This window comes from Aplidium turbinatum, chromosome 3 (genome assembly GCF_918807975.1).
Source record: "Aplidium turbinatum chromosome 3, kaAplTurb1.1, whole genome shotgun sequence".
Classification (NCBI taxonomy): Eukaryota; Metazoa; Chordata; class Ascidiacea; order Aplousobranchia; family Polyclinidae; genus Aplidium; species Aplidium turbinatum.
In genome coordinates, this window is record NC_137474.1 from 7,503,716 (window position 1) to 7,529,713 (window position 25,998).

Below are 25,998 nucleotides of genomic sequence, written 5' to 3' on the forward strand. Positions count from 1 at the left end.
TAGCTTTAATCTTGTGCTTCCAAACAATGTTTCTATGTCGGGCATGCAATAGATAACTCTCAAAGTCATGTGGATAGTTTTTAATAAACTTTTGCCAGATTCTTAACAAAGCAAGCTGCTGTTTCAAATCCTGTTATCACTTCTTTGAAGACAAATTCTTTCCTGCATTGCTCTACACTGCCACTTGAGAGCCACCTTAATATTTTTGTTTTAAATTGCCTCTTCCGAAGTAGACTAGTTTTTACACTAATCTGCAACAAGCAAAAGGGCATTGCCAGCGACTTTTCCATTTTGTAAAGTCATAAGAAAAATACCAATCTGCATTAATGATAAAAATGAAATCAACAATTGTGCTTAGGCAACGTTTGTCGTGAATGCGTATAGGAAAAGCATGGTTGGAGTAGGAAAGGTTTCGACTTGTTCATGGCAAAATGTTTTCTAATTTTTTTAAATTAATTTCCACAGCCGTTTGCATTGTTTGGAGTCAAAGGCAGTATGTGCTTTTAAAACAATGTGGTTGAGTCAAAGTCAATTGTTTTTCATTCCGTTTACAACCTGTAAACGGAATGAACCAATACGGTGGGAAAGACGATAACCTTCTCGCGGTTCACCCTGTCAGTACTGATTTTTCAGGAAGCTAATCATCGTCTAGGCTTGCGGGCTGACAGCCGCATAAACACCGAGTGGGTGGTAAAAGGATAAACCCTCGGCCCAACCTCGGAAAGATGTCTAACTTTCAACAAGCACCTTCAAGGCCCAACACTATACCATGGGAAATCACCATCGGCACATGGAATGTACGAGGCCTTAATGCTGAAACCAAAAAGCAAACTCTGGGCAAAGACTGCCAAAGCTACAATATTGACCTCTTATGCATTCAAGAAACCAAAATCAAGGACCACCAAGAAGTCAACTTACAAACAGGGCACAAACTTGTCCTGCTGCAACAAAACAAATCAGTTCATTATGGCTTGGGATTTATTATTGGCCAAAGACTGATCAACCACGTTGTGAACTATAAGTACGTTAGCGATAGAATTGCAACTATGGACCTCGCTATTCCAACTCGAAATGGTAGTCTAACAAAAATGCGACTGATCAACGCCTATGGACCAACCTCTGAAAGAGCAGCAGAAACACCAGAAAATCTTGAAAATTTCTATGCAGAACTTCACACTGCTAGCTCCACCCCCGCTAACTGGCTTACTTTTATATGTGGCGACATGAACTCCAAACTCGGAAAGCTTACCCAAGATGACATTGACACGGGCCTAAACGCATGCCTGGGCAGTTACGGCACTGGCCAACGCAATCTGAACGGTAATGCACTCATGGATTTCCTTTCTGCCAATGGTTACTTTGCTAGCAACACTGCCTTTCAACACCCAAGCAGACACCGCACTACCTGGACGGGATTTATTAAAGATCCAAACAACCCCAACTTAAGTAAGCCTATTTACAACCAAATTGACTACGTCATCTGTCAACAGAAAGCACGCCCTCTACTACAAAACGCAAGGTCTTTTGCAGGCACGGACCTAAACTCTGACCACAAGCTTGTTTCCACGAAACTAAGAATTGATAAAATTCATTTAATTCACAAACGCCATCCAAAGAAATCCAAGCAACAGAGAATCAACATCCATCGTCTGAGAGATGATCGAAAGACCCAGCAATCATATAGGAAAATTCTGAAGAATATGTTGAGCGAATTAGACCGCAACAATGATCCAAACACAACTATAAACCATCTACTTGACTGCATGAAAGTTTCAGCCATAAAAGCTGCCGGCATCACAAGAAGCAACCCACCACAACATACGTTTGATCAACAAGTAGCAGATCTGTCCAAACAACAAAAAGCCTTAAGGCTACAAATTTATCAAAGCACAAACAACATGGAACGCTCTAACCTCCGAAAGAAACGTACAAACATCCTACACAGCATATCTAAAAGATTAAAGGAGGTTGCAATAGAAAAAGCCAACTCTTTGGCAGAAGAAATATCCGCATCTGAAGACAGCAGTAAAATGTTCCAAGCAGCAAAACTACTTAAAGCGAGAAAGCCTCCTACCCCCATCATGATTCAAGATGTCAATGGCAGTTTTGTGCTCTCAGACAAAAGCAAAGTAGAGATTGTAAGAAAATGGTTTCAGCAACAATTTACAGATTCAGATGATGAACCAATACAACCATTCACCGGAGAAGCAAGACCCTTGCAAACACCAATAACCACTGAGGAAGTGTCTGCAGCAATTTCTTCTTTGAAAAACCGTCGTGCTGCTGGCCCTGATAACGTCAACAACGAACTCTTCAAATTCTCCAAAGACATAACCTCCGGTTTAATATCACAGACTATTAATGAATCTTTCAAACAACACAAACCAGTAGACACCATCGGCGAAGGCATACTAATTGCTATACCAAAACCCAAGAAACCAAAAGGACCACCAGCTAATCTTCGACCCATTGTGCTCCTCAATAGCATCAGAAAAATCCTCTCCATCATCATTTTGCATCGGATTAGAGACAAAATTGACAGCTTCACTGGACCCTTCCAAAGCGGTTTCAAACGTGGCAGAAGCTGTGCTGACATTGTCTGGGCACAACGTATGCTCGTTTCAGTGGTAATGGCTAGAAAATGGGACTTCCACAAAATGGGAATAGATATGTCCAAAGCCTTTGACACCATCAAACGCAAAAAAATCCTTCAAATTTTAGACCAAGCTGGCTGTGATGAAGATGAACTGCGACTAACCCGCGCCCTGCTAGCTGGCACGAAACTGTATGTGCGCATTAACAACGAAATGTCCGCAAACTTTGAGACTACCATCGGTTCCCCTCAAGGAGACAGCCTCTCCCCAATACTCTTCACCTGCTACCTATCTGCAGCATTGAGCTCAGTGCGAGAGCAGTCCTCCAGACCAAACCCCCCTATATCTGACACATGCATGCCTTTGGAAATGGAGTATGCAGACGATGTTGAGTTTCTGGATGAGGAAAGACAGCCACTTGATATGCTACAATCTATTGCTACAAAGAACCTGAAAAACTACAATCTTTTCATGAATGAGACTAAAACTGAATTCACCCACATATTTCTTGCAGACACAAATGAAACTGATACTGATAGCCTACCGATTCGAGGAAACGAAACATGGCGTACACACAAACTTTTGGGATCATTATTGTGCAGCACTGCCGATGTCAAATCCCGCTGCAATTTAGGCAATGTCGCTTTCAGATCACACTGGAAACTATGGAGCAAGAGATCGAGAATCCCATTACAGTTGCGACTAAGATTGTACAACGCGTACTGCATCCCAATTATGATCTACAACTGTAATAGCTGGTCTGTTACCAAAGCAAGTCTTGAAAGATTGGATGCCTGTCATCGAAGACATTTACGTGTCATAACTGGTCATACTTGGCCAAACAGTCTTATCTCGAACAAAAATCTCTACAAAATATGCAACAGTGAACCATTGTCTTGCAAGATCTCCACCATGAGATGGAACATGTTTGGACACATTCTGAGACTTCACCAGGACTCACCTCCTCAGAAAGCCCTTGAATTTGCAATAATTGGCAGCAAAAAGTACCAAGGCCGAACCGGACGTCACCGTACCAATTTATTACAACTGCTGAGATCTGACATCAGAAAAGCTGGCCTGGGATCCTTGCTCAGCACACCACATCTCCATCGATTGCAAAACATCGCAAAGGACAAAACAGAATGGAGATCCTATCAACCTTGTTGAAAGACTGATCGAAGCCAGCGGATGCCAAACGATTTGGCCACACTGGCGGCGGAGACAGTTACAATAATAATTACAACCTGTATGCAGGGCGTGGTCAGTAGGGTGGAGTGAAAAAAGAAAATTTTGATTTTTGCTCTGTAATAGCGATTAAAAGTTGTAGTGTGGCTTGACTATTAAGCTTTGAAAATTTCAGCATTTTAAAATAAAGTTTTCGTCTGCCGCAAGCAAGTTCAAGATTACAAGGGACGTGCTGATTAAATATCACAATTTGCTTCAGAATTTTTTCCACAGCAAAACCATCGCATGTGACGTCATAGAGGATATTTCTTACGATTCAATTAGTCCATTTAAGCAACATAATCGGAAATACGCAATTCTTAAAAAGGGCCTGAAAAAGCCATTGCAGCGGTTTGTATGTCTGTTGCATTTTAATGAATTACCACTGAGACACTTGATGCATTATCTTGATGGAGTTACATCTGCTCCACAAAGTTTTTCTGGCTCCATTGGTAAAAAACTTGAAGACTGTGACAGTTTACCAGTCTCTGAGTTTGAGGCTGTTGATATTCAACTGCCTTCAATTGACGTGAGCTTAAGCAAAGACCAGCAGTAGCCTACTGTACTTGTATGGCATCTGTAAAGCAATTAGCTCAGGGCGTTGTGATGCCAACCTTGCCTATCGTAATCCAGGAAAGATGAATCACTCCAGATTGCTGACAACAACCAATCGCACTTTGAGGCGTTATGTTTCACAAAAGAATCCCTGTGAAAATCTGTGAGCGTTGGTGGAGTAGCCTACAGTGCCAAGGTATACGCTCCAACGTGGTTTGCAGTGAAAACGCAACCTTCCTGTACTACTGTAAAGGAGCTAAACATTTGTTTCACGTAGTTAAAAAGTCGCGCTGTCTTAGCGCTAAGCTAAAAGCAATAGTTGAACCTGCTATCAACCGAAATGCCTTCTTTGCTCACCAAGAGAACCTATTGCTGTGGATGTTGGTAGATGAACGTCTGTACAACAGAAAATTAGCACTGAGAAGGATACTTTCCAGAAAACAAGGTCATGAAGATTCCATTCGTCTCTTTAAAGTTCTTCTCTTGAACTTTGAAGCAAACGAATACTTTGAACTGATTGATTGGCAGCATACCGAGAGATATGAACTACCGCTAACTCGAGACATACCGGACAGTCAGTTAATGTCGTTCATTGACGATGCTGCAGCTCCAGAGCTTGAATTTCCTAGCTATCCGTGTCACACGCAAGCCATGGAAAGGGCCGTGCGCCTCGTTACTGAAGCAGCATCTGCGGTATGTGGACAGAAACAACGGGAGGGATTCATTCGAAGTAGACTGCAGTCAAAATTAGAAATGCCTGTATTCAATACAAAACGGGAATTTTTGGAAAATGGAGTGCTTAATGAGATTTAAACTCATGGGAGTCGGCAGAGAGGGGCACTTGTCCCCCTGGATTTGGGTCTTATAAACGTTTCTTTCCTTATGAAAACGATATTTCAAAAATGTTTCTTACCTTCGGGCGATAATATCTTTTCATCCAATTTTCTTCGAAGTAAACCAACATTTTTCCAGGACTATTTTTTCGCGCTTTCGGAAGTTATCGCTAAGTATACCTTGGAAATATCTTTAATTGCAACGTTTTCGCTCGTGCCGTCCAAATTTACGTTACATTTCATCAATACACTTAGCTACGTTGCACTCGTTGCAGCTCACAAGATGAAATTTGGCTTGAAAGATGTTTGCCCCCCCCCTGCAATATTTCTGCCAACGCCCATGTATTGTATAAGCTGATGATTTAAAAAGCGTTTAGGCCTGCAATATTTATATGGGATCAATAGTAAACAGGCAACCGAAATCTCATCATTGTTATATTAAGAAAAACACTTTTCTACTGTAATTTACTTTACATTCATTACACTGTGCTGATGAACTTGTGAAAGGAACAGAAATTTAAAGAAAATATCTTAAAATCCGTGTTTTTTCTAATCAGTTGATCATATACATGCAACAAGCGTTCTACAAGACGTATTTTCCACTGCATTGCAACGATTTATGTGTAATTTACAACTCTGATATTGTTAGATAGAAGTACCGAAGGTAGAAGTTAGATAAAAGTGACGATCTGCTAATTTTGATGACGTCATAGCTCCAAAATACCAGTGAAAACTTCAATCGACTTGCGGCAGACGTAAACGTTATTCAAAATTGGAAATATTTCAGCATGTGAATACATTTACCAGATCACAACTTTTAGTAACTATTACAGATTAATTCTATCAACTTTCAGTTTTGACCTATGTTTCACTCCACCCTAGTGGTCAGGGGGGGCAATTGCTTCCCCTGAAATATTTTTCAACAAAATTTTACACTCTGTTACAGCATCATTTGACTATTTGCTAAGTGTTACTATTGATTTAGGCAAAAAGTACAGTAGAATTCGCCTATAACGGCACCTCTAGGGGATTTGCAAAAACTGACGTTATAGCCGAATTGACGTTATAGACGAACTACCGCAAACTATTCCAAAACTGTCTTTTGATTAAAGGAAGAGGTGTGTAATCCAGTCAGGTTCACTGTATACCACCAAACTGACAAAAGTCACGCAGAAAATACAGTAAACAAAGAAATTGTTTAAAAAAAATAAACCTGCAGCGAAAGGTGGCCTACAGGAAATTTGCGCAATACAGCTCGTTACATACAGCAGTAGAGAAGTTCATTGTTATTAGCCACAAAGGCATTGATCTTCAGCTGTTTCGTTTCTCTACCACATAGCGTTCAGCTTTTGCTAAATAATGTAGGATTTGCTCGCTATCGTCGTGACTTCGGATAGTTTTTCACGCGGGAAAAAAAGTTAATTAGTTTATGCAGTAGGCTACTGCACAAGTGCACGTACACCTGTTGCTTTGAGTTGTTTAAAAGTCAACTGTAGAGCTGCTTTTTACACACGTGATAGTTTTTCACGCGGGAAAAAAGTTAATTCAGTTAATTAAATTCCCTGCTGCGAACGACTTAGCAAAATAAAGGGAAGACATTTTGCAAGCAGCAGCGCTAACTGGATTAAAAAACTGATCGTTCGTGGTGAAGGTGATGGCTTAAAGTGACGTTGTAAACGAACAAAAGACGTCTGGGTACCAATAAAGGGTGCTGTTACATGCGAATTGACGTTATAGGCGATGCTGTTGTAGCCGAACTACAATGTACGTAAAAGATAGGAATTCTGCCGGGACCGAGCGAAATGTGACGTAATAGGCGAATTGACGCTATAAACGAAGCCGTTGTAGGCGAATTCTACTGTACTTTCAAAACGCGCAATTTTAAGTTTTTTTTTCCATCAGCTTTTAAAAAGAATTTTGACTTTAGGGTGGGATGATGTTCTTGGTTCTTATTTGACAAAAGTAAAATACAAATAGCCTACTGTGGTTTTCCGAATTACTTTATATTAACACGGCAACTAGCTCTACTCTTAATAACATTACTGTAGATTTAAAAAATTAAACAAAAATAAATTGAACTATAGCTTTATTATTGGCAACAATTAGCCTACACACGTGCAACCTAAATAAAACGTCAATTTCAATTTTTTTAAGGAAAAAAACATAAGCACAAAAACATGTTTGGATGCCTCCATAGCCTAGCCTACGTTCTCTTCCGTCTTCCAACTTCAAAATCATTGATTTAAGTGCTGCTACAGCCCTACACTTCTTTTGTTTCAAAACGATCCTGTATTTTCCAACTATCCGTGCATTGGAGTAGAAAAATCAATAGGATTGATTACATTTCCGTTTGCTGAGTAACATCAGCCACTTCTTCTAATGCTGACGAAAACCAACTGCAAAAATGACTAAGGTGGGAAAATAAGTAAATTCCGGAACTCTTCAAAATTTTGTTTCTTTACACTCAAAAGCTGAAAGCTTTAATTAAACTTAGGGATGGATAGACGGTAGAAGTTAAATTTCTACCGTCCCTAGTTAAACTATCAAAATATGTCATTCTTCCGTCTCTTAAAAACACTTTCCAAAACTTACTTGCAACATGCTTCGACCATTCAAATTTTTAAGTAATTCAATTCTATCGTTTTTTTGCATTTTCACCGCTCGGAAAAAGTTTGCTTAAAAATTTGCATTGTGTTCAACACAAAACGACAAATCGTGTACATAAGGACTTCATAGTTTTGATGCAAAAATAATGGCAATCTATTTCAGAAAATGAGAAAGCAACTCAAAAGAGCATTAGCTTAGTTTAGGCCAGTGCTTCTTAAACTTTTTTTAGTTTTGTTCACCCCTAGCATCTATCTCCAGATTTCATTCACCCTTGTCTCATGATATGATAAAACTATCTCGTCTATATATAACAAAATATTTTTATTATATATTTTTATTTAAAATTTATAAAAAAATATTGAAATTTATGAAAAAAAACAATTAGTTTTGATTAAAAAATGAAAAACTTAGAATTGATTTTGTTTTTGGAACTTATCACCTGTTCACAGAACAGGTTGAACACCTGGACTATCCGCCCTGCTCGCAAGCTATCATCCATTTCTGACGGTTCACCCTTATTCATCCTTTTTGGTTGGTTCACCCCTGCAAAAATTTTATTCACCCTGGGGTGAACCATTCACCTGTTTAAGAAGCACTGGTTTAGACTACCATTTTTATAGCATAAACTGTTTCAAAGATGATCAAGATAAATATTTCCCATGCCACAACCTACTTTTCAATATCAGTTTTTTGTGGTTTTGTGAAAACTAACACAGTAGGCTATCTTAGATTAGCGTCTTTAAATTTCCACGTCTTTGAAACTAAGTCAACTGACCAGATGATGACGATAGGTTGAAATAACAAAGTAGTTTGTTTTGGGAGTACGTGCATTTGTGTCATGTGTTATCTATAAACATTAATCTTTGGGAATGTCTGAGCGCTTAGGCCTCCAATTTCAGCCAAAAGAAATCGTAGCATGCAGACGGTTCGCTTCTAGTATCACACTGAGCTCAGTGATTCTGACTGGTTCATGCATTTTTTTTCGGCAGCCATCGTGGCCTACCTGGAGCTCCTTCTCGGCGGCCAAATCTGCGTGCTTGGAGGCCAAAATACAAAATAACGATAGCACAAGTAAATAGAATTAAACTTGCAACAATTCTAAAATGATCACTTAGCGTTGGTGAAGTCTGGGCCTGGGCGACGTCCTACAATAGAATCGTTGCACCACGCAATAACTGTTTTATCGGGATTGTAATCCAGTACTGCGGGACCATCTAACGACACTCGCACGAGTGTCTCCAATGTAGCTGATTTTAAAAAAGTTCGCCACTCCCCTAGAATTCTTTTTAGCAACGAAAAACAACGTTCGACATGTGTTGACGATGACGGCAAGGTCTAAAAGAAGCATAGTTTTTGCAAAATATGATCAAAAAATGTTTTCCCCTCACATGTCAACTAACCTAGTTCTCCTTTTTAACAACGATTCAATGTCCGACAACATCGAATCGACATAAAAACGACAATATTGCCGATGTAAGTTAGCACTTCGGATTAACACTATGTTAAAATAAACGTCGGGAATTACAAACAAGACTTACAGCGCTGATGATCGCAGATGGATATATTCCATCAATAACAAATATTCCCGCACAATGCAACAGTGGCGATTATGACGCGCTGACCTAATTCTGCGTCACTCTTTGACACTACATATTTTCGACAGTTAATCCACGATCATTCTATTGCGAAATTAGATAATTGGCTAGAAGAGACCGGCGGCCAAACTTGGCCGATTGAGGAGGTAGCACCGGCGGTCATTCAAGCACTACTTAGCGGTCATGGCCGCCGGCTGCTTTAAGGCTTGACAGTAGGTTACATCGTTATAACATAGCATAATGCCCTTCTTTGTATACGGGACACTTGTAGGCTATCATTACTCAATACATAGTGAGCTGATTGATTAGCATTATCGCTATATCTTATCTTAAAACTTGAAAAAAATTGGCCTTTTAGTAAACAAAAGTGCCCTTTTTTCGTAATCCTGCCCCCCCAGTCAAAAATCGTTCCGGCTCCCCTGGCCATAATCTTTCTACACTTAGTTTGTATGATACCAACTAATTTGTTTTCTAATATCAAAACCAATAACATTTTATTAAATATAACTTACAATTCGGATAAGTTCACAGAAAAATACTTGCCTTTGTAGGCACTCGTTGAGTGTGGATTATAAATTTTATATTTTAAAACGCTGCTTCAAACAAAACGTGTTCTGCAGCTGTGGATGTCTTCTTTTTCATCTTGATGTTGATAGTATCGTAGGCTACGATTCGTAGCCTACTTCAAAGATGTTTGTTCCATGGTTTCCGGATTGAAATAATTAGGATTCTGATTTTTTAAGGTTTTATCCTCAACCCCATTTCAAAGCTTTCAATGAGTTTCTTTCTTGCAAGTTTTGAGTTTCTACGGCGACGAAGGAATGAGTTTGGCATCGTGTTCTGACCACACGTTTATTTATACAGCAGTAAACTTGTGTGTCTCAGGGCATACTTAAAATTAAACGCATTACTTCAAGAAAAATTGTGTAGCGTCTAACTGCTACAGTATGGTGACATAATTTACTCAACTTTTAAGTCCACCGATAAATACGATGGGTAGCCTAGTAGCCAGTGGCGGCTCGTCCATAGAAACTGCAAAACTGCAGCACCCCCTGCACATTTCAGTATTTTATTATTTTTTTTTAATTTTACGTTTTTTCTCGTGTTCTCTATAGATCCTACGGACTAGAAGTTTCATAATTTCTGGGTTTTAAAAAATATGATGATTTTTTAAGTTTTGTATTTGGCAGCTCTGAACTGCAAGCCCTGCAGTTGCGATCTTATAAAAGAAGAACAAAGAGAAATTGTGACGTCATATTTTAGCTTAGGTTGCTTCAAATCCCACAATTTCGAACTGCAAATTTTGCAGTTGCTGGTCACGTGGTCAGGCTAGCTACTGTTGCAAATACTGTTGTTTTCAAGCACGATATTAGGTGGCTGCGACTGATGCTGTTACATGGTTAGACTAATGTGCTTTGCTTTCTCCACAAAAAGATAAAGCTTAGACTAGGTTTTCATTAGTGTTGTTAAATTAAATTTAAGAAAAGCTCTACCAATAAATTTTTGTGGTTACCAAACCTGGTTGATTTTTTATAAATTAAATGTAACCTAGGTTCATTGTTAACTTACGATAATAAGTTAAGGCCAAAGGTCACATGCTAAAACAGCCTATTTAAACTTGATGAACATCAGGAAATTAATTGCTCAAATAGCCTCAGAATTCATGAAATACCACTAAAATAAGGTAAAATCTATGGGGGTCATGTCCCTAGACCCCTTGGCATCGCGCCTTTGGCGCTCGCTCTTTCACGTATAGGCTACCTCCGGTTGCAGCACCCCCTGCTATAAATACCACGAGCCGCCACTGCTAGTAGCGAACAGGGCTGTGGAGTCGGACAAAAATTACACAGTATGACTTCGACTCCTCGATTTATAACTGGCCGACTCAGTGTTGCCAGATTTTTAAGAGTTGCCAGATTTTTTTGAGTTTTTATCCTTTTTAAAAATCTAATTTCACTTAAGTTGCGTTCGAAATTGAAATGGCGACTTTTCCAAAAACTAGCAAGAACAAACACTTCTAAATTTTAGAGCACAATACAGAGAATAAGAAAAAAGGTTGCAAACAAAATTTTATTGTTCATCGTTTTGTATTAAGTAGGAGTCAGTCTTTTAATCGACGACTCTGACTCTGGACAAAATCCTTCCAACTGCAATACTGCGACTCCACAGCCCTGGTAGAGAAGCTGTGGAGAGGGCACTTGGTCTCGTGCCCATGGTAACTGAGAACCATTCATTGCAATAAAATGAAGTTAACTTTTTAAATGTTTTAAGATCACACCAACACCCATGCAAAAGCTTGGCCCTATTCAGATCTTCTACTATATTTGCATTGCTTGCTTATTTGCAATCCAATGAGTGTCTAGAACCGTGTCGCAGTTTCTCACTTATTTTTTTTTTATTAGGTCTATTCAGTGGCGGCTGGTGAGTTCTAGAAACGGGGGTGCTGCGTGTTCGCCGAAGGCGAATACAACAGAGGGAGGTCTGAGGGGCCTCCCCCATAAAATATTGAAAAATAACATTTGATTAGGTGCATTCTGAGCGTATTTTTAGCTCTGAACTGTGATAAAAGTTTAAAATAAAACTGGCTTATTAACAGTTTCGCAAATATATAAGAGTTTTCGCAAATATTATAAGAGTTTCGCAAATAATTTGAAGGTAATATTTTGAAGGGGACGATCAACAAACAAATGTAAATAACACGTTCAAGCTATTGTGCTGTCACAGCATCTGAGCACGACAGGGTAATGTAACTCACATGATAAAACAATGTTAGTATTAGTAAAATATTAATAATCATTACAGTAACGGGCGGCAGGCCTGACTGGTCAGTCATAAACAACGGCTGCAAAGCTTAAAACCAAACAAGTGGTTAGTCACGTGAACAAAGTTTAAAAGGCCAAATTAAAAAATGCCAAACAAAATTTTTCGGGCAAAAAACTGCCAAATTTTGAAAAAATGCCAAACAGGATTTTTTCATGCCAAACAACATAAAAAATGCTAACCTGGCAACCCTGAACAGTACAAGCAACTCAAGAAAACACGCGGCTCGTTGACGTCACGATCGAGTGTTTGTTTTATTATAACCTTGCGCAAAATATTTCACAGCACGCAGAGTTGCCAAATATAATTTACACAGTCAGTAATTCTGTGAACAGAAAACATAAACTACATTTTGGGCCGAAGAAACGCTAAGATATTTGAGAAACTTTTCGTGAAAACTTTTGTGGGAGTGCTGCAGCACCGCAGCACACACTAGCGAGCCGCCCCTGGGTCTATTGTTAGTGATTATGGTAATCCATTAGACTTCATATCACGAACATGTAAAAGAGCTGAAGTCAATATTTCACGACTGATCAATACAAAACTATAAGCGAGCATGCCAATAACTTAGTGTTGTAATTTGTAAATTACTAGTTTTCCAAAATGTCTTTCGTTGAGGGTGTGTGAGCATGTTCGGGCATATCGTGACGTCAGGAAGCATTAACTTGGCCACCCAGTTGTTAAAAACAGACCGGTTAAAACCTGCATCAAAATTGGGGCTATTTAAAACCTTTTTAATTTGGGCTTGACTCCCTTTAAATATTTATGGTACCGGTACTAGGTGTAGTGAAACTTTAGTGGAGGAAAGATACTATGCATCTACTATCAATATTGGGATAGCTTTGCAGCAATTTTGATTTTGCATTGAAACTTTAAGATGTTATAATGATGATTATTAACATAGCCAGGGATGGAGGAACCATTTTAAAAGTAGGTGGGCCCAGAGGCGCAGCAATCAAAGTCAATCCAACTTCTGGGGTGCTTTGCCCCCCATAACACTGTTGCATTCCTAATATTTCAAATCGTTTACACCAGGAGTCGGCAGCCTACGGTCCGCTAAGAAAATTCATTCGGCCCGCCGCTCCTTTACAAATTATAATAATATGTGGCGAGGTCAGTGGCTTAATACAGTATAATCGAATGGAAGAACAAGTACTTTTCATAAATCATTTTAGTAGGCCCACGTCTTTGATTTGCAGCGTCTCTGTTTGTATAAACAAACAACTCAACATAAAGCGCCATTATGATACAAAACATATTATTTTTTTCCAAGTTAAATGGGTCAAACAAGGAACGGCAAAGTTAATCTACTCAAAAATAGCTTTAAAACAGCAAATTTCTCTGTTACAAAGGACAGGAAAACCAATGAATCAAAAAATTCTTTTGCTAGCTACAAGGTAGCACAATCAATAGCAAAAGACAAGAAATCGTAGGCTATAGTGATGGAGAATTTGGGAAAGGTGTAAGATGGATGTTATTGAAAACTTATGTCCAGAGAAGAAAAAAAAAACTACTTTTCAGATATAGGGCTAAGTCTTTCAACAAGAACCGTCACTCAACGAAAAGAAGAGATGTCGGAGAACGTAACATCTAGCAAAAAGTTATTGTATATATCTACAGTTCTTCGCAATGGCAATAGATTAGAGCACAGACACGACAGATAAGCCTACAGCTGAGCTTGGCAGTATTTGTGCGTGCAGTAAACACAGATTTTGATGTTTAAGAATTTGTTCAGCTGATTCCCGTCGAGGATATTACTAGCCGATATTCTGAAGGCATTAGGCTACGTCAACGCCTTGAAATCATGCCTCTGAATCTATCAAAACTGGTATTAATAGGCTACGGCCCGCCAAGACCATGTAAAGTTTGGCTTTGGCCCGCTGTTAGAAAAAGGTTGCCGACCCCTGGTTTATAGGCTACATTGCGTTTTCATAATTGCCTTTCGTGCCAACAGGCAAAATTTTCCATTTTTGGGCCGAATTTGGTCAAAAAATGCACATCAATAATGAACTCAACAGAAAAGTTTGAAGTTTGAATTTCATCATTGAGCTATCAAAGATAATCAAACTACTGTGTATCAAATGAGTGAAGACCTTTTTTTGGAACTCCCTCTCTGATTTGCCGTTTTCGCTAGCTTTTCAACGAAATTTGGCTTTCAAAAGTGGGTGGGCCAGGCCCACCCAGAAAATAAAGTAGGTGGGCCCAGGCCCACGAGGCCCACGTGGTTCTTCCATCCCTGAACATAGCCGTAAGAGAGTAAAACATTTTGGGGAGCGAATAAAATTTGGCCAAATTTTGTTTTTGCAAGTATATTTTCAAACACGCAACATCACTTAGGCTACAACCCTTGAGGTAGTGGATAGTCTAATTCAGGGGTTGGGGACCTTTTCAGGTAATAATTCTACAAAAGCTACATCTTTGGAAATGGGTTTCTGTGAGAGCCATATAATGCTTTAAAACGCTTAATACAACTCACATGTAGTGACATATGGTAAGTTGTAAAACTGGGGCCATGTGTTTACTGAAGATGAAAAAAAGAGCGAGGGGTCTAGGAGACATTTCGAGCGTATTTTCAGCTTTAAATTGTAATGAAAGGTTTTTGAGGCCAAAACAGAAACCTCATAAGGTTACCAATAGGCCTACCAATCCAGCAGACTTTCAAAATTGTACCGATGAAGAAACGTAAGCTAGTATTCTAATGAATATCTGTAATAAGTTTACGTCTGCTTACCAATTGCATTCTATTACATTTATCTTCTGCAGATACTGAATCGAAGTTTAACATTTAGCCCAAATTGTAATACCAAATACAAGAGCTTCCAAAATTGATGATGCTACATTTTACATTCTGAGAAAAATGTTGATGCATTTTGCAAAAATTCCCAACGTTTTTTTCAGCGGAGAAGCGACCACCCCTCTGCTCCTACGGCTATGATTATTAAAGACGATAATAATTAGATGATGCATGGCCACCTGGAGATGCGGCCTGATTTGTCACATTTTGCAGATTTTGATTACAGCTACTGCTGGTGCTTGACTGACATTTTTTGAGATGTTTTTACTGTTTGCGGTGTCCTAATGACATAAAATTTTTTTGTTGCCTTTGGGAAGCAGTAGCAAATGAGAAAAAGTAAGTTGAAAAAAGCAAAATCAGACTGTTATTGAAAATTAACAGTCTGACTAAAATCTTTGAAATCAGATTTTCTTTGATTTTCAACAAGTGAGGATGTTAAAACCTATTGTGTCATCTGGGGAAAAGAACAAAGAAAGCGTAAAAATCAAATTTTTAGAAAAATTTATTTAAACGCTCGCCCAAAGTTAGAAAAACCTGGAAATTTCTGCAAAATGTGACAAATCAGGCCGTATCTTTAGGTGGCCATGGATGATGTTAAAAATAAGCGTTCCTTCATAATGCTATGCCCTTTAAAGTGGTAATATTTTTTTCTGTTTTTACAATATACCTTTTAAGGATAAAATCAGCATCTTTTTTCACATTTAGGTAGTGGGCTTATCACCAATATTTCGTCAACTTCTTTTTCCATTAAAATACAATATTGCATTTAATGATATTGACACATGATTACGATGACGCTAACTCCAAAGCTTTGATGTTAAAGAAAATAAAAAGAAAATCTACGTTGATGTAGGCTGTGAGCAAACATCACAGGCACAGCTTCACATGAGATTCTGCTTGAGATTATTTTTAATATTTCAAAGCCTGCGTTTGCTCAGGTTGAGATAAGTCCGTTTGGAAACAAAGTGTTGTTACTTACGATTACTTACACTCAGCTAGTAAAATTGTGTTTTTACAATGATTCAACGGACCTAAATTACATGAGTTAGTTGCCTAGATTTTTTAACATGACCAGTTTTTTCCATTCTTAAGCTAAAGGAAGAGTTAAATTTTTAATGAAAGGAGCTAGAGCAGGTAAAGGAGGCGTATTCAAGTGGGTAGTCCACTTGTGGGTATTCAACCCCAACTGGTCTGCATAAGAAAAAACTGACTGCACAAAAATGTTCATTATGTGCCTAAACGTCTTACAGAAATCTGTCTTGGCGATTGAAGAAAAATCGGGAAGAAATTCAGGAAAGGCAGAAGTGTTTCTCGGCAAGCGAGTGTAGCAAGAATTGATCAGCGATTCGCTGTCAGTTAGAGCTGAAGCCAGGAAAATCGCTTGTTCTCAACAAAGGCAGAAGTTGTCATTGAATTGTATGTGTTCAGGTTTCAACAGGGCCCCTAGTGGTTTGTGCCAGGGGGCACTATTGAAATATAGTGTGGTTAGCCCACTGGCTCTCTCCTAATTTCTATTTCCAAAACTTGTCGTCGAAAAGAGCACTAAAAGCAACGCGATTTAGAGCAGCAGCAGCTTCTCTCGTTGGATAAAAGGCTTCAAATTAATGTTGTTATCTGGTTCCATGCGATTTTGAAAAAAGCTGCTGCGTTCAACGACTGCAAACGTTGCATCAACACAGAAAAAGATAGGTTTAATCGAGTGTTGGCAAATATTTCCAGTTTTATACCATTTCATCATCTGGAGGCGTTGAAATGGTGTAATTAGGGCATCGCCTGCTAGGTAATGACTTCTGTACGATTCTATTTTATAATCACGAACAGTGGACGTTGCGAATCTAGTGGCCTAGTATTTCTGCAACTAAGCTCTCTATGTTTAATTTTCCTCCCACTTTCTATTTATTTTGCTTACTAGACAGCGGAGTAAAAGAGACAAGAAGCTAAAATTAGAAAACAACTAATTCACAATCTTTTGGATTTTGTTTACTTTTTGGCAGACAAATGTCATCATAGATAGGGTACAAACTACCTTCTTCCTAGACCTTTGTCTGCTGAGTGGGCGATCTTGGCTTCCTTGCTGGTGTTATTGTTGATGTTAGATATTCATTCAATCTCTTACAACATCAGATTTGCGTTGATAATACAGTTTCACCACTGGGTTCCTTTTTTTTCGTTGAAAAGCCGAATTGCGTATTTCACCATTTCTTACAATACAATACCAAAATTACTTTGAAAAATCTCCTACCTTGTAAAACTGACGTTTGATGACGTTTAGATGCTAAAGCTACGTTTATGTTTGCTGATTCTATTGTTGTAAAGTGACAAGGTAACGATATCTTACTAAACGATATTTTAGTTTTTTTTAGTTGTTTATATTTTAATAAAAACTTCAAACCGTTAGGAAATCATGCGAATGTGCTTGTAGACGTTGTTTACAAAATATAAACGTTTTTATTTGATTAGTGTTAAGTTGTGTATATATTTTTGTCATGTTCCTACTTAAAAGCCGATTCAACTCATAATAATAAGTCAAAGTGTTACGTAATTTCTCTTTCATCTGATAATTTGTTATGAAAATACAACGTCCCTTTGATGAAGGATGATTTTACCATTAATATTTTTACAAATTTAAAACTACTCTTCACATTATAAAAACCCATGAAATTAAATATTGCTTGGGTATCAAAGGAACGGATTTTATCAATGTAGTGTTTTTTCTATTATTATTTTTCTATCAATTTTAGTTTCCAATCTATAAAGAAGTCGAAGCACCTCCCAGCCAGCAAATCAATCACTTTTTACATTGATTCAACGTTTGCAGACGACTTGTGATTGATTTGCTGGCTGGGCTCAGCTTGTAGTGATTGCAGACACATCAGCTTACCGCCTTTTCGTTCTCTCTCACAAGGAAACGAACTTCTTATCTTTGAAAACAAAAGAAACAAAGTAGGCTTGCCTACTTTGAAATACTTTCGTGTCAAAAAGTCCCAGCATTAAAGCTGTTAATACTTTTTTAGAAAAAACAAAGTTTGTTTTAAAGTGAACTTAAATTCTAGTGAGCGTGAGTCCGGAATTGAAACTCAGGGAAATAACTTATGCAAAACCAAACTTGCCCGTTGAATATTGCATTTGAGACTTTTAGCTGAGGAATTGTGGGTTCACTGCTTTGTTGCCGTTGTGGTAAATGTTAAATCATCAGGTTAATAGAAATGATAGAGGTGGTATGATACTGATACTTTTCGAAAGACTTTGACCCTGAATTGAAAACTGTTAACAAAATGCAACAACTATCAAGTATTATTTATTACTTTAAAGGCAGTGATGACGCGAATTTTGTGACACGTATGTGCATTTTGTGAATCCATAAACTTGTAAGTTGTTATATTCCTGTGAAGAAGTTACATTGAATCAACATAAATAATCTGAGACGAGACGTTATCAAAAGCCCAGTCAAACTACACACAACCAGTTTGCTGACTGGATCTATGGTTGACCCAAACAAACTTAATTTAACCCTTACACGATATTGAGCAAACAATGTGACACAAACTATTTGTGTTAAACCGCATTGCACAACATGAAAACTTGTTAAAGTTTTGTCATTAACAATTGTTTACACAACAATATGTTCTCAATCCACAGTTCGCAACAATAATCATTATTTTTTTACTTAAAAGACAGACAAAAATTAGAAAACTTCAAAGGAAATCATACTTAGATCCTTTTGCCTACTGTACAGTAACCCATCTGATTTTTAGTGTTATCTTGTGGATTGGAAATTCTTGCACCCTTAATTTTGGCTATGCAGTTGCAAAGCTTTGTGGCCATTCGGCGAGGTGGTTCTGTAATTGACTGCTGAGACATAAGTATTTTTTTGTAGACAGCCGAAGTAAGTTAAAATTACAGAAGAGCTTTTGCAAGAATAGCTTCCGGTTAGCGACCTAATCAATTCGAATGATTCCGAATAACCAGTTTTATCTGGATGAAAATTGCCGAAAAAAAAAAATGAAAAAGCAGTTAGTTGCATATTTTATACCTATGGACTACATTGCACTTTAACGCTGTGACAATTTTTGTTGAGATCTTTCATCCAAACTTCTACTCACTGTGAACTTTTCAGCAAGTTTTCTGCATTTGTGCAACATCCAAGCAATGTCAGCGGGTTATCATCTGTGACCAATACACCCCATATTGGGCTTATTAAATATAGCTAAATTTAGGCAAAGTGTTTAGTTTTTTTTTATCAAATATTATCTTTTGATATATTTAGGCCTATATCTTTTTAAGAGCCTCTGTAAAGCAGTTCTTAATTTTTCCAGTTGCTTATAATGCTTAACTACTCCCAGTCTATTGCGTTTCTATTGCTACACGAGCAGTTAAATCAATGTGAAACTTCATGTTCACTTGACATAAGTTTGCTTTGAAAATATTGAAAGTCACCGAACCTAGGCTTAAAATAAAAGAGCTTGACATGGGGACTGAAGAAGGAATATTTTGTTATTGAAAACACCAACCAAGCCTTCAAGCACACCTTTCCTTTCTTTACAAGATGATCTGAAACAGTCCATTTCATCTGATAAAGTATCTTATTGGAATTTATCTACAGTAGTTCGAAAGACTCTTTACTCTTTAGTTAAAATATTTCCTTTAAAAACACAAATCGGCAACTTTGATTTTAGTCGTAATTGGAAATGCCAAGTCTCTTTGCTGAAGCGGCAGTTTAAGGCTTTCAGATACATCCTACACAAAAATATACGGTTTTCATAGAATCACATAGTGATCTGTGTTTAGTTAAGTGTATGCTTTTTTCAACACTGAAAGTCGTTTATAACTTTAAAGGACTTTGATGAAAAGGAAAAGCTGCGATAAGTATGGTTATCAAAACTTTATAAGCCTATATCAAAAGAAATGAATTGAAATAGGCGAGATTGAAGTTTGTGTGCACAGTTTGAAGTTGAAACTCACATATTCTGGTTAGAATTGTAAATTTGCTAATCACTCTTAGAATCCTAATGTCTGCAACATTACAGAAAGTCAGATTTTGTTGAGTTAAAACTCTCTGTTCTGTCTAAGCCTGCTTTGTTTGCTCTTCGATATTCTTAAGGGACATGCACTGCTTAACATGATAGTCACAATTAAAAATGGTTGGAAAATGTTTGCTTTACAAACATCATTCATTGATACGTTTTTGCCTGCGTAGGCTCTCAGTTGCGTAAGAATACTTTTTCATGGAAAGATCAAGTCGGTTCGATTTGTGCTACTCTAGTTCGGCGTGAAAAACAACTTAACAATATCTTGCTTTTATATATTTGAACACACGTTTATGGAATGACTGACAAACTGTTTCAGAATGAGATAGTATGAAATAATAGTAAAGAATGTTTAGGGTTAAGCGCTTTGAAGTAACTTACATCCTATATGCGTTTAGTGAGTTAACCATGTTGTTGAAACTGCAGTGTACCCAATCAGATCTGCCGGTGCATGAGTCTGTGTGAAAGAAGTTTTATAGTATTTCCAGTGAACTGTCTCACCAGAAGTGGAACCAGACGGTAAAGAAAAAATGAATTTTAAAATAAAGAATTAGACTGAAGAGAGAGCAGTGCTTAGAAAAAGGAGCGCGGTGAATTTTGCCGGCAACCGCTGCGAACCAAAAGCAAGAATTGGACAGGATTTGTTAAATATATGATTATGATCAGTCATAGTTCGGAAAACGTTGTTTTCAGTTTTTGATTGTGCCTCTCATTCACTAAAAGGCAAAGAACTATTTCAAGCAATTCTACTTTTAACCTTAGTTTTAGGTTTAATTTATGACCGCCTCAAATACAATTTTCTCATCACTGTTAGTATGATAAGCCTGTGTATCTGAAGCTTTATTGTCATGAATAGGGTTATCAGTGTTCTGTAACAAAGTTTTTTCAAAATAACTCAACAGCACAGAACATTTGCAAATAAAGAAAAAAGCGCAGTCTTTTAACAAAATAATTGGTAGAATGTGTTCACTCAAGTCATACCTTACGCGACGTGCAACATGGATGATCGCTTACGCGAAACGCAACATGGATGATCGAGATAAAAAAATTAGCATTGCGGGAGCAACTTCCTTCAGATCAAGTGGCAAGGCGAATGGCGCCGATGTTGTGTCAATGTAGCCTACACTAGTACCGAAGATTAGTTCGCTTTCAAAGTATAACAATGCAACTGCGATATATTTTGCATTAATTGTAAAACATAGAAACCGAAGATCGTTCGTGGGATAAACTCAGATTAGCGAAGGGAACAAATAGGCTACTCCAGTTCCACCTTATTCCAAATCAGAGAAGCAGTGCAGGAGCTGAAAACCAAGTGTTGTGCAATTTAGCAAATTGTAATGAGTAGAGCTTGAACACCTGCTGACACTTTCACACCGAACCAAGAGAATATTTGGTGCCAGTGAAGGCTATTTGGATTTTTTGTGTGCTTTCTTTTTGGACATTGAACTTAGATAGCGCAAGGCTAAGGTAAAGGCAAGGCCATGTTTGCTCAGTCAATCTAGTAGCTTTTTTATCAGTAATTGGAAAGCAGATTTTTACATTTCAAAGTTTGTTTTTAGCTTTAGTCGTCGGATCATGTTGCAGTGATAGTTTTACAGTTATCTGAGTCAGGAATATTTTCTCTCTGTGTTAATTTATTGCTCATTCCAGGTTTTAACGAAGCGGTGTCTGATCGCTATCTTTTGAGGATTAGGCGATCAAGTTTTAGCTTTAAAGTAATCTAGGCTATTCCTGCAAATACAAAATCAGACTTTTCAAGCACAATTTAACATTTAGCTGATACCTCACCATGTCTGTTAGAAACAATTTTGAAGTAACTTAAATTCAGTGAGAACACGAAAACGCTGGACTCGGAATAAAAATGGATTATGGCTCTAAAGCTTTTACGCAATTGTTATGTAGGCCTACATATTCATGCCAGTTGCTGAGTGAAAGTAACAAGCTGTTTTGGTTTCAGAAGCTGATATACTTGTTGCGTAGTGTAACTTTTGTCCGGTGAATCGTTTGCCTCAGACAGCATCATCACAAGTTGGATTTATTACCGGAGAACGTCAGGACTTGTCAGCGCTTTTGCGTGTCACTCAACAGACTTTACTTTGAATTAATCCGCTCTGCGTAATGTAGCATTCATCCTGAGAGTCTGTTGCTGAAAATTTTCCCGCTGTTCTTGGCTTTTGTGTTGCCAATTGTTGGGGACCTCCTAGAGACATTTTTATAAAATATAAGAAGCTTCTTCATGGGTTTCTGTTGAAGTCTGCAAGCAAATGTTTATTTATTGAATTACATCTAGTCGATATCATATATTTATTAACAAAATAAAATACTTTTCGGAAACCGCAGAATATTAACCCGTTGTTACCATCAAGAATGAATTTCCTCAGCAAAAGAAGCTTTTTTGCTACCTATTTTCTATTTATTATGTTCTGCCTTTGTCACTTCACTGAGGCTGGTGTATGGACACCAACTGGTGGCATTAACACTGTTCTTAGGCAAGACTTTTCTTCTAATCGTGTTCTCAAAACGAAGAAAAGAAATAGTGAAATTAAAAAAACACCTTTCACAAATCAACCTACCAAAGAACATACAGGTAGGTGCTCATTTGTTTGACTTTCCTTGCGAATCTTTTATTTTGCAACATCGCATTATCAACATTTGATGAATACAGACTTTTAAAACAGGTTATTAACTGCACAACTGCACATATTTGTTTATAAAACCGGCGTTAAAATTGCCATGTTCAAGACTTTCAACGAATGAATTAACTGGAGAATATATTCTAATCTTGAATTTCAATTTATCGGTTTGCTTTTCATTCAAACCCATTCCGTGGGGATTGTGAAACCACATCAAATTTAAAACTGCATGTTTTATGTTCACGCTCAAAGAAATATTGTAATCAGTAACGTTCATTATGTATCGTGTCTTCAGTATCATCAATTTTTCAATTTAATAATAATCTGCAAAATTGCTACTTTTATTAACCAAGCTGAGGCGTAAACGATTAATCAGTGAACCATGTTCAAGTTAAAAGTGCCATTAGAATTGAATTGCTTTATACTTGCGGTAAGCGAACGTTCAAAGCTTTCAAAAGAACCATAATTTGGCGATAATTTTCCCGATACTTGGCGACTTACCATAACCTAAAATCTTCTTTCATGAGCGAGTGCTACTTTTGCTTTTGTGCTGTAGAATTTCATTCATAATGGTTGTAATTAGCCATGGCTAGAGGCTGTTTTCAAATTTGTTTCTTTACATGTGGAAGATTTCGTTTAATTGTATTTCCAGACAGTTGCTTGTGTTTTCATGTATTGGCATTGTCCATTGTCTCAAATCAAAAAATAAAGTAACAAAAAAGATCATTTTCACGTTAATTATGTTGTGTAGATTATTATAATAGTGCTTTAATTAGCCTATTGACATGAAGTATAAACGTTTTCTCTTGGCTATGTTTGTGCTCCATATCCAATATTTATTACTTTTTCAGAAAACGTTGCTCACGGATTTGAAGACCACGAAATCGTTGTGCCCATTCGGCTTCATCACGTAACCGGACATCCGGTTTCCCACGGTCGTCACTTTCGGAAAAGACGCAAAAATACAGATGATCATCCAAAAAAAAGAAGAAGGAGAGATTTAGGAGTTGAAAAAGAAAAACTTCACTTTTTACGTGATCTGTTGCGTCGATCACGTCACACTAATTCTTCACATGACGTCACCAAAGGAACTTACTATGATGTTATTCCTGATGAGTACTCGGGAGAGACTTTGGATTTTATTGATCCTAACGAAGAAGATGAAGAACCACAAAATCACAAAGTTGCAAATTACTCTGTTACCGCGTTTGGTGAAACGTTTTTACTTCACCTTACCCCGTTTGAGGATTTTCTAGCCCCAAATTACACCCTGCATTACATGGGTAATCCAGAACAAGACAATCAACTTCACCCAGACGTGCCTCGGCACTGTTTCTATTCTGGCTTTGTAAACGGAAGAGAAGATCACAGGGCCGTCTTGTCTGTATGCCGTGGATTGGTGAGTTCTGATTGCTTTGTTTCGTTTTCAAAGGTTTGTCCTCTTCAAAAACGTTTAAACAACCGTGTTATCTTTGGCTTAATAACGGGATTACTGTGAAACATGAATATAAAACGAGTGACATTGAAAAGTTGGCAAAATTGCCTCGCCAAAACAATGTTGCTGCTCATGCAGTGAATGTTTCACTTTTGCTCGAAACTTATTAATCGTGTCAAAACCGGTTGTTTGGTAAGTTGATTTCTTCCATAAAAGAGTAAGAAGAACTGGCTTACCAAAGTCACGTGTAGTTAAATCATTACGTTTGCTTGCTTGCACAGTTATTGCGTAGTTTGAGGCTGCTTTTGGTATGTCTGGTTGATGCAGTGGAGAGAATATAACAACAAGCGGTTTTATTTGATTGAGCCGCGTAATTGTTACAAAATCCTGGCAAACTTTCGAAAGGAAAATATTCGCTGGTGGGTGCGGTCAAGTGCTGCTATAATGATCATTTTATCGATGGGTGGCAAAACGTCTAAAGTTTTACTTTTTACATTCATTTGTCCACAAAAACGTGGGTCAGTGGGATGCGGTGGGCTTTCTTTAAACTTATGACATAATTGGAGCTTATTTTTGCGTCCACAAATTGATGCCAATCGCATTTTGCTGCAATGTTTATCAGAGTGAGACACCAATAGCTTTTATTTGTAAAGATATCACTTGCAATGTAGCGGAAGTGAGATGTGAAAAGCATTTTTGTCGCGTCGCAAATTTTGCAGTCAGCGGCATTCCATTGTAGACCCGCAACTTCTGCGACAAAACGTCTCGACCCACGGTTTGGCTAACCGTGACATTTAAACAGTCGTCGCTATTGTCTTCTGTAGCAAAAGAGCGCATTATAGCGTGAAAAATGTCAATATTCTTCGTTGAATAGTTTAACAGAGACTTAAAGCGGTCTCTTCCTCAGTAGACATACAATAGATTTAGCATGTTGGTGCATTTTGAATAGCTTGTTTTGAGTCTACATGAGTCACATCGCATCTTGCATCGATACTGTTAAGTCTCTTCACGAAAGCAAGTTAGTAGACTTTTGAGCGTTGCCTCCGGCCAGTTACGCTGGCAGTTGTCTTTCGCTGCTGCTTTTTCGTTGTACTTTGCAACAAATCTGATTGCAAAGCGCATGAATTTCGACGTAAATGAATTGTTTTGTTCAATTTGATGGAACAAAATCTTGACATAATTCAGAAAACCATTTTTTGTCGTAGTTTTACTTTTAATATATGCACAAGATCTGTTGTGGAATTCTTCGAGCTAGGTTTTGCATCTAGTTTTTTGCAAAACCGATTTCATATTAATTAGTTAAATTCAATTTAAAAAAAGACTGCGAACAAAATTGTAAGTTTTTGTTATGGTGGTGGTGGTGTAAGCTTTGTGTTGGCATTGAGATAGCGCTTGTTCATCCTTTGTTTAGCTTCAGTGTTTATTTATCTCATACCGGATGCATACATGTTCCGTTGTGGTCGCTGTCACAGCTATTTTTGCCTCTGGCAATAGGTTATCATTTGACGAACCTATCTCTTCAAGATCAAATACCATCTTTTGTGTTTGAAGTCGGAAAAATGTCTAAAAAATCTTCAGGTACAGAATGAGACGTTAACGAGTTTGGAATAGAAATGTGCGGCATAGGCTTACCTAATCGCAGCGCGCGTTTTGAGTATGGTACTCCCAGGCACAAGAGTTTTACCACTTTGGTTTCAAGTTGCTCTTGGTGAATTTAATAGCCATATCTGTTTTCATAGTTTCTTTTTAATGCCACCAATGTAATATTTAGCTACTTTGGGCATGCAACTTTGACTGTTCAAACAAGATTCTACTTCATCAACTTAGGTGGTCGAATTGTGGAACAATCAGAGACAAAAAAACTAAATATCTTCGCTATTA

At 37.8% G+C, this 25,998-nt stretch overlaps 1 protein-coding gene across 1 annotated transcript in view; it reads left to right on the forward strand.

The window, feature by feature from the left end:
- Positions 1–22,467: 22,467 nt before the first annotated feature.
- LOC145766497 (A disintegrin and metalloproteinase with thrombospondin motifs 9-like) overlaps positions 22,468–25,998 on the forward strand; it is a 52,831-nt gene continuing 49,300 nt past the window's right edge. The window contains exons 1-2 of the mRNA XM_082578222.1: positions 22,468–22,636; positions 23,534–24,081. Of these exons, the coding sequence (XP_082434348.1) occupies positions 22,468–22,636; positions 23,534–24,081 (717 nt within the window). The remainder of the gene's footprint in view (positions 22,637–23,533; positions 24,082–25,998) is intronic.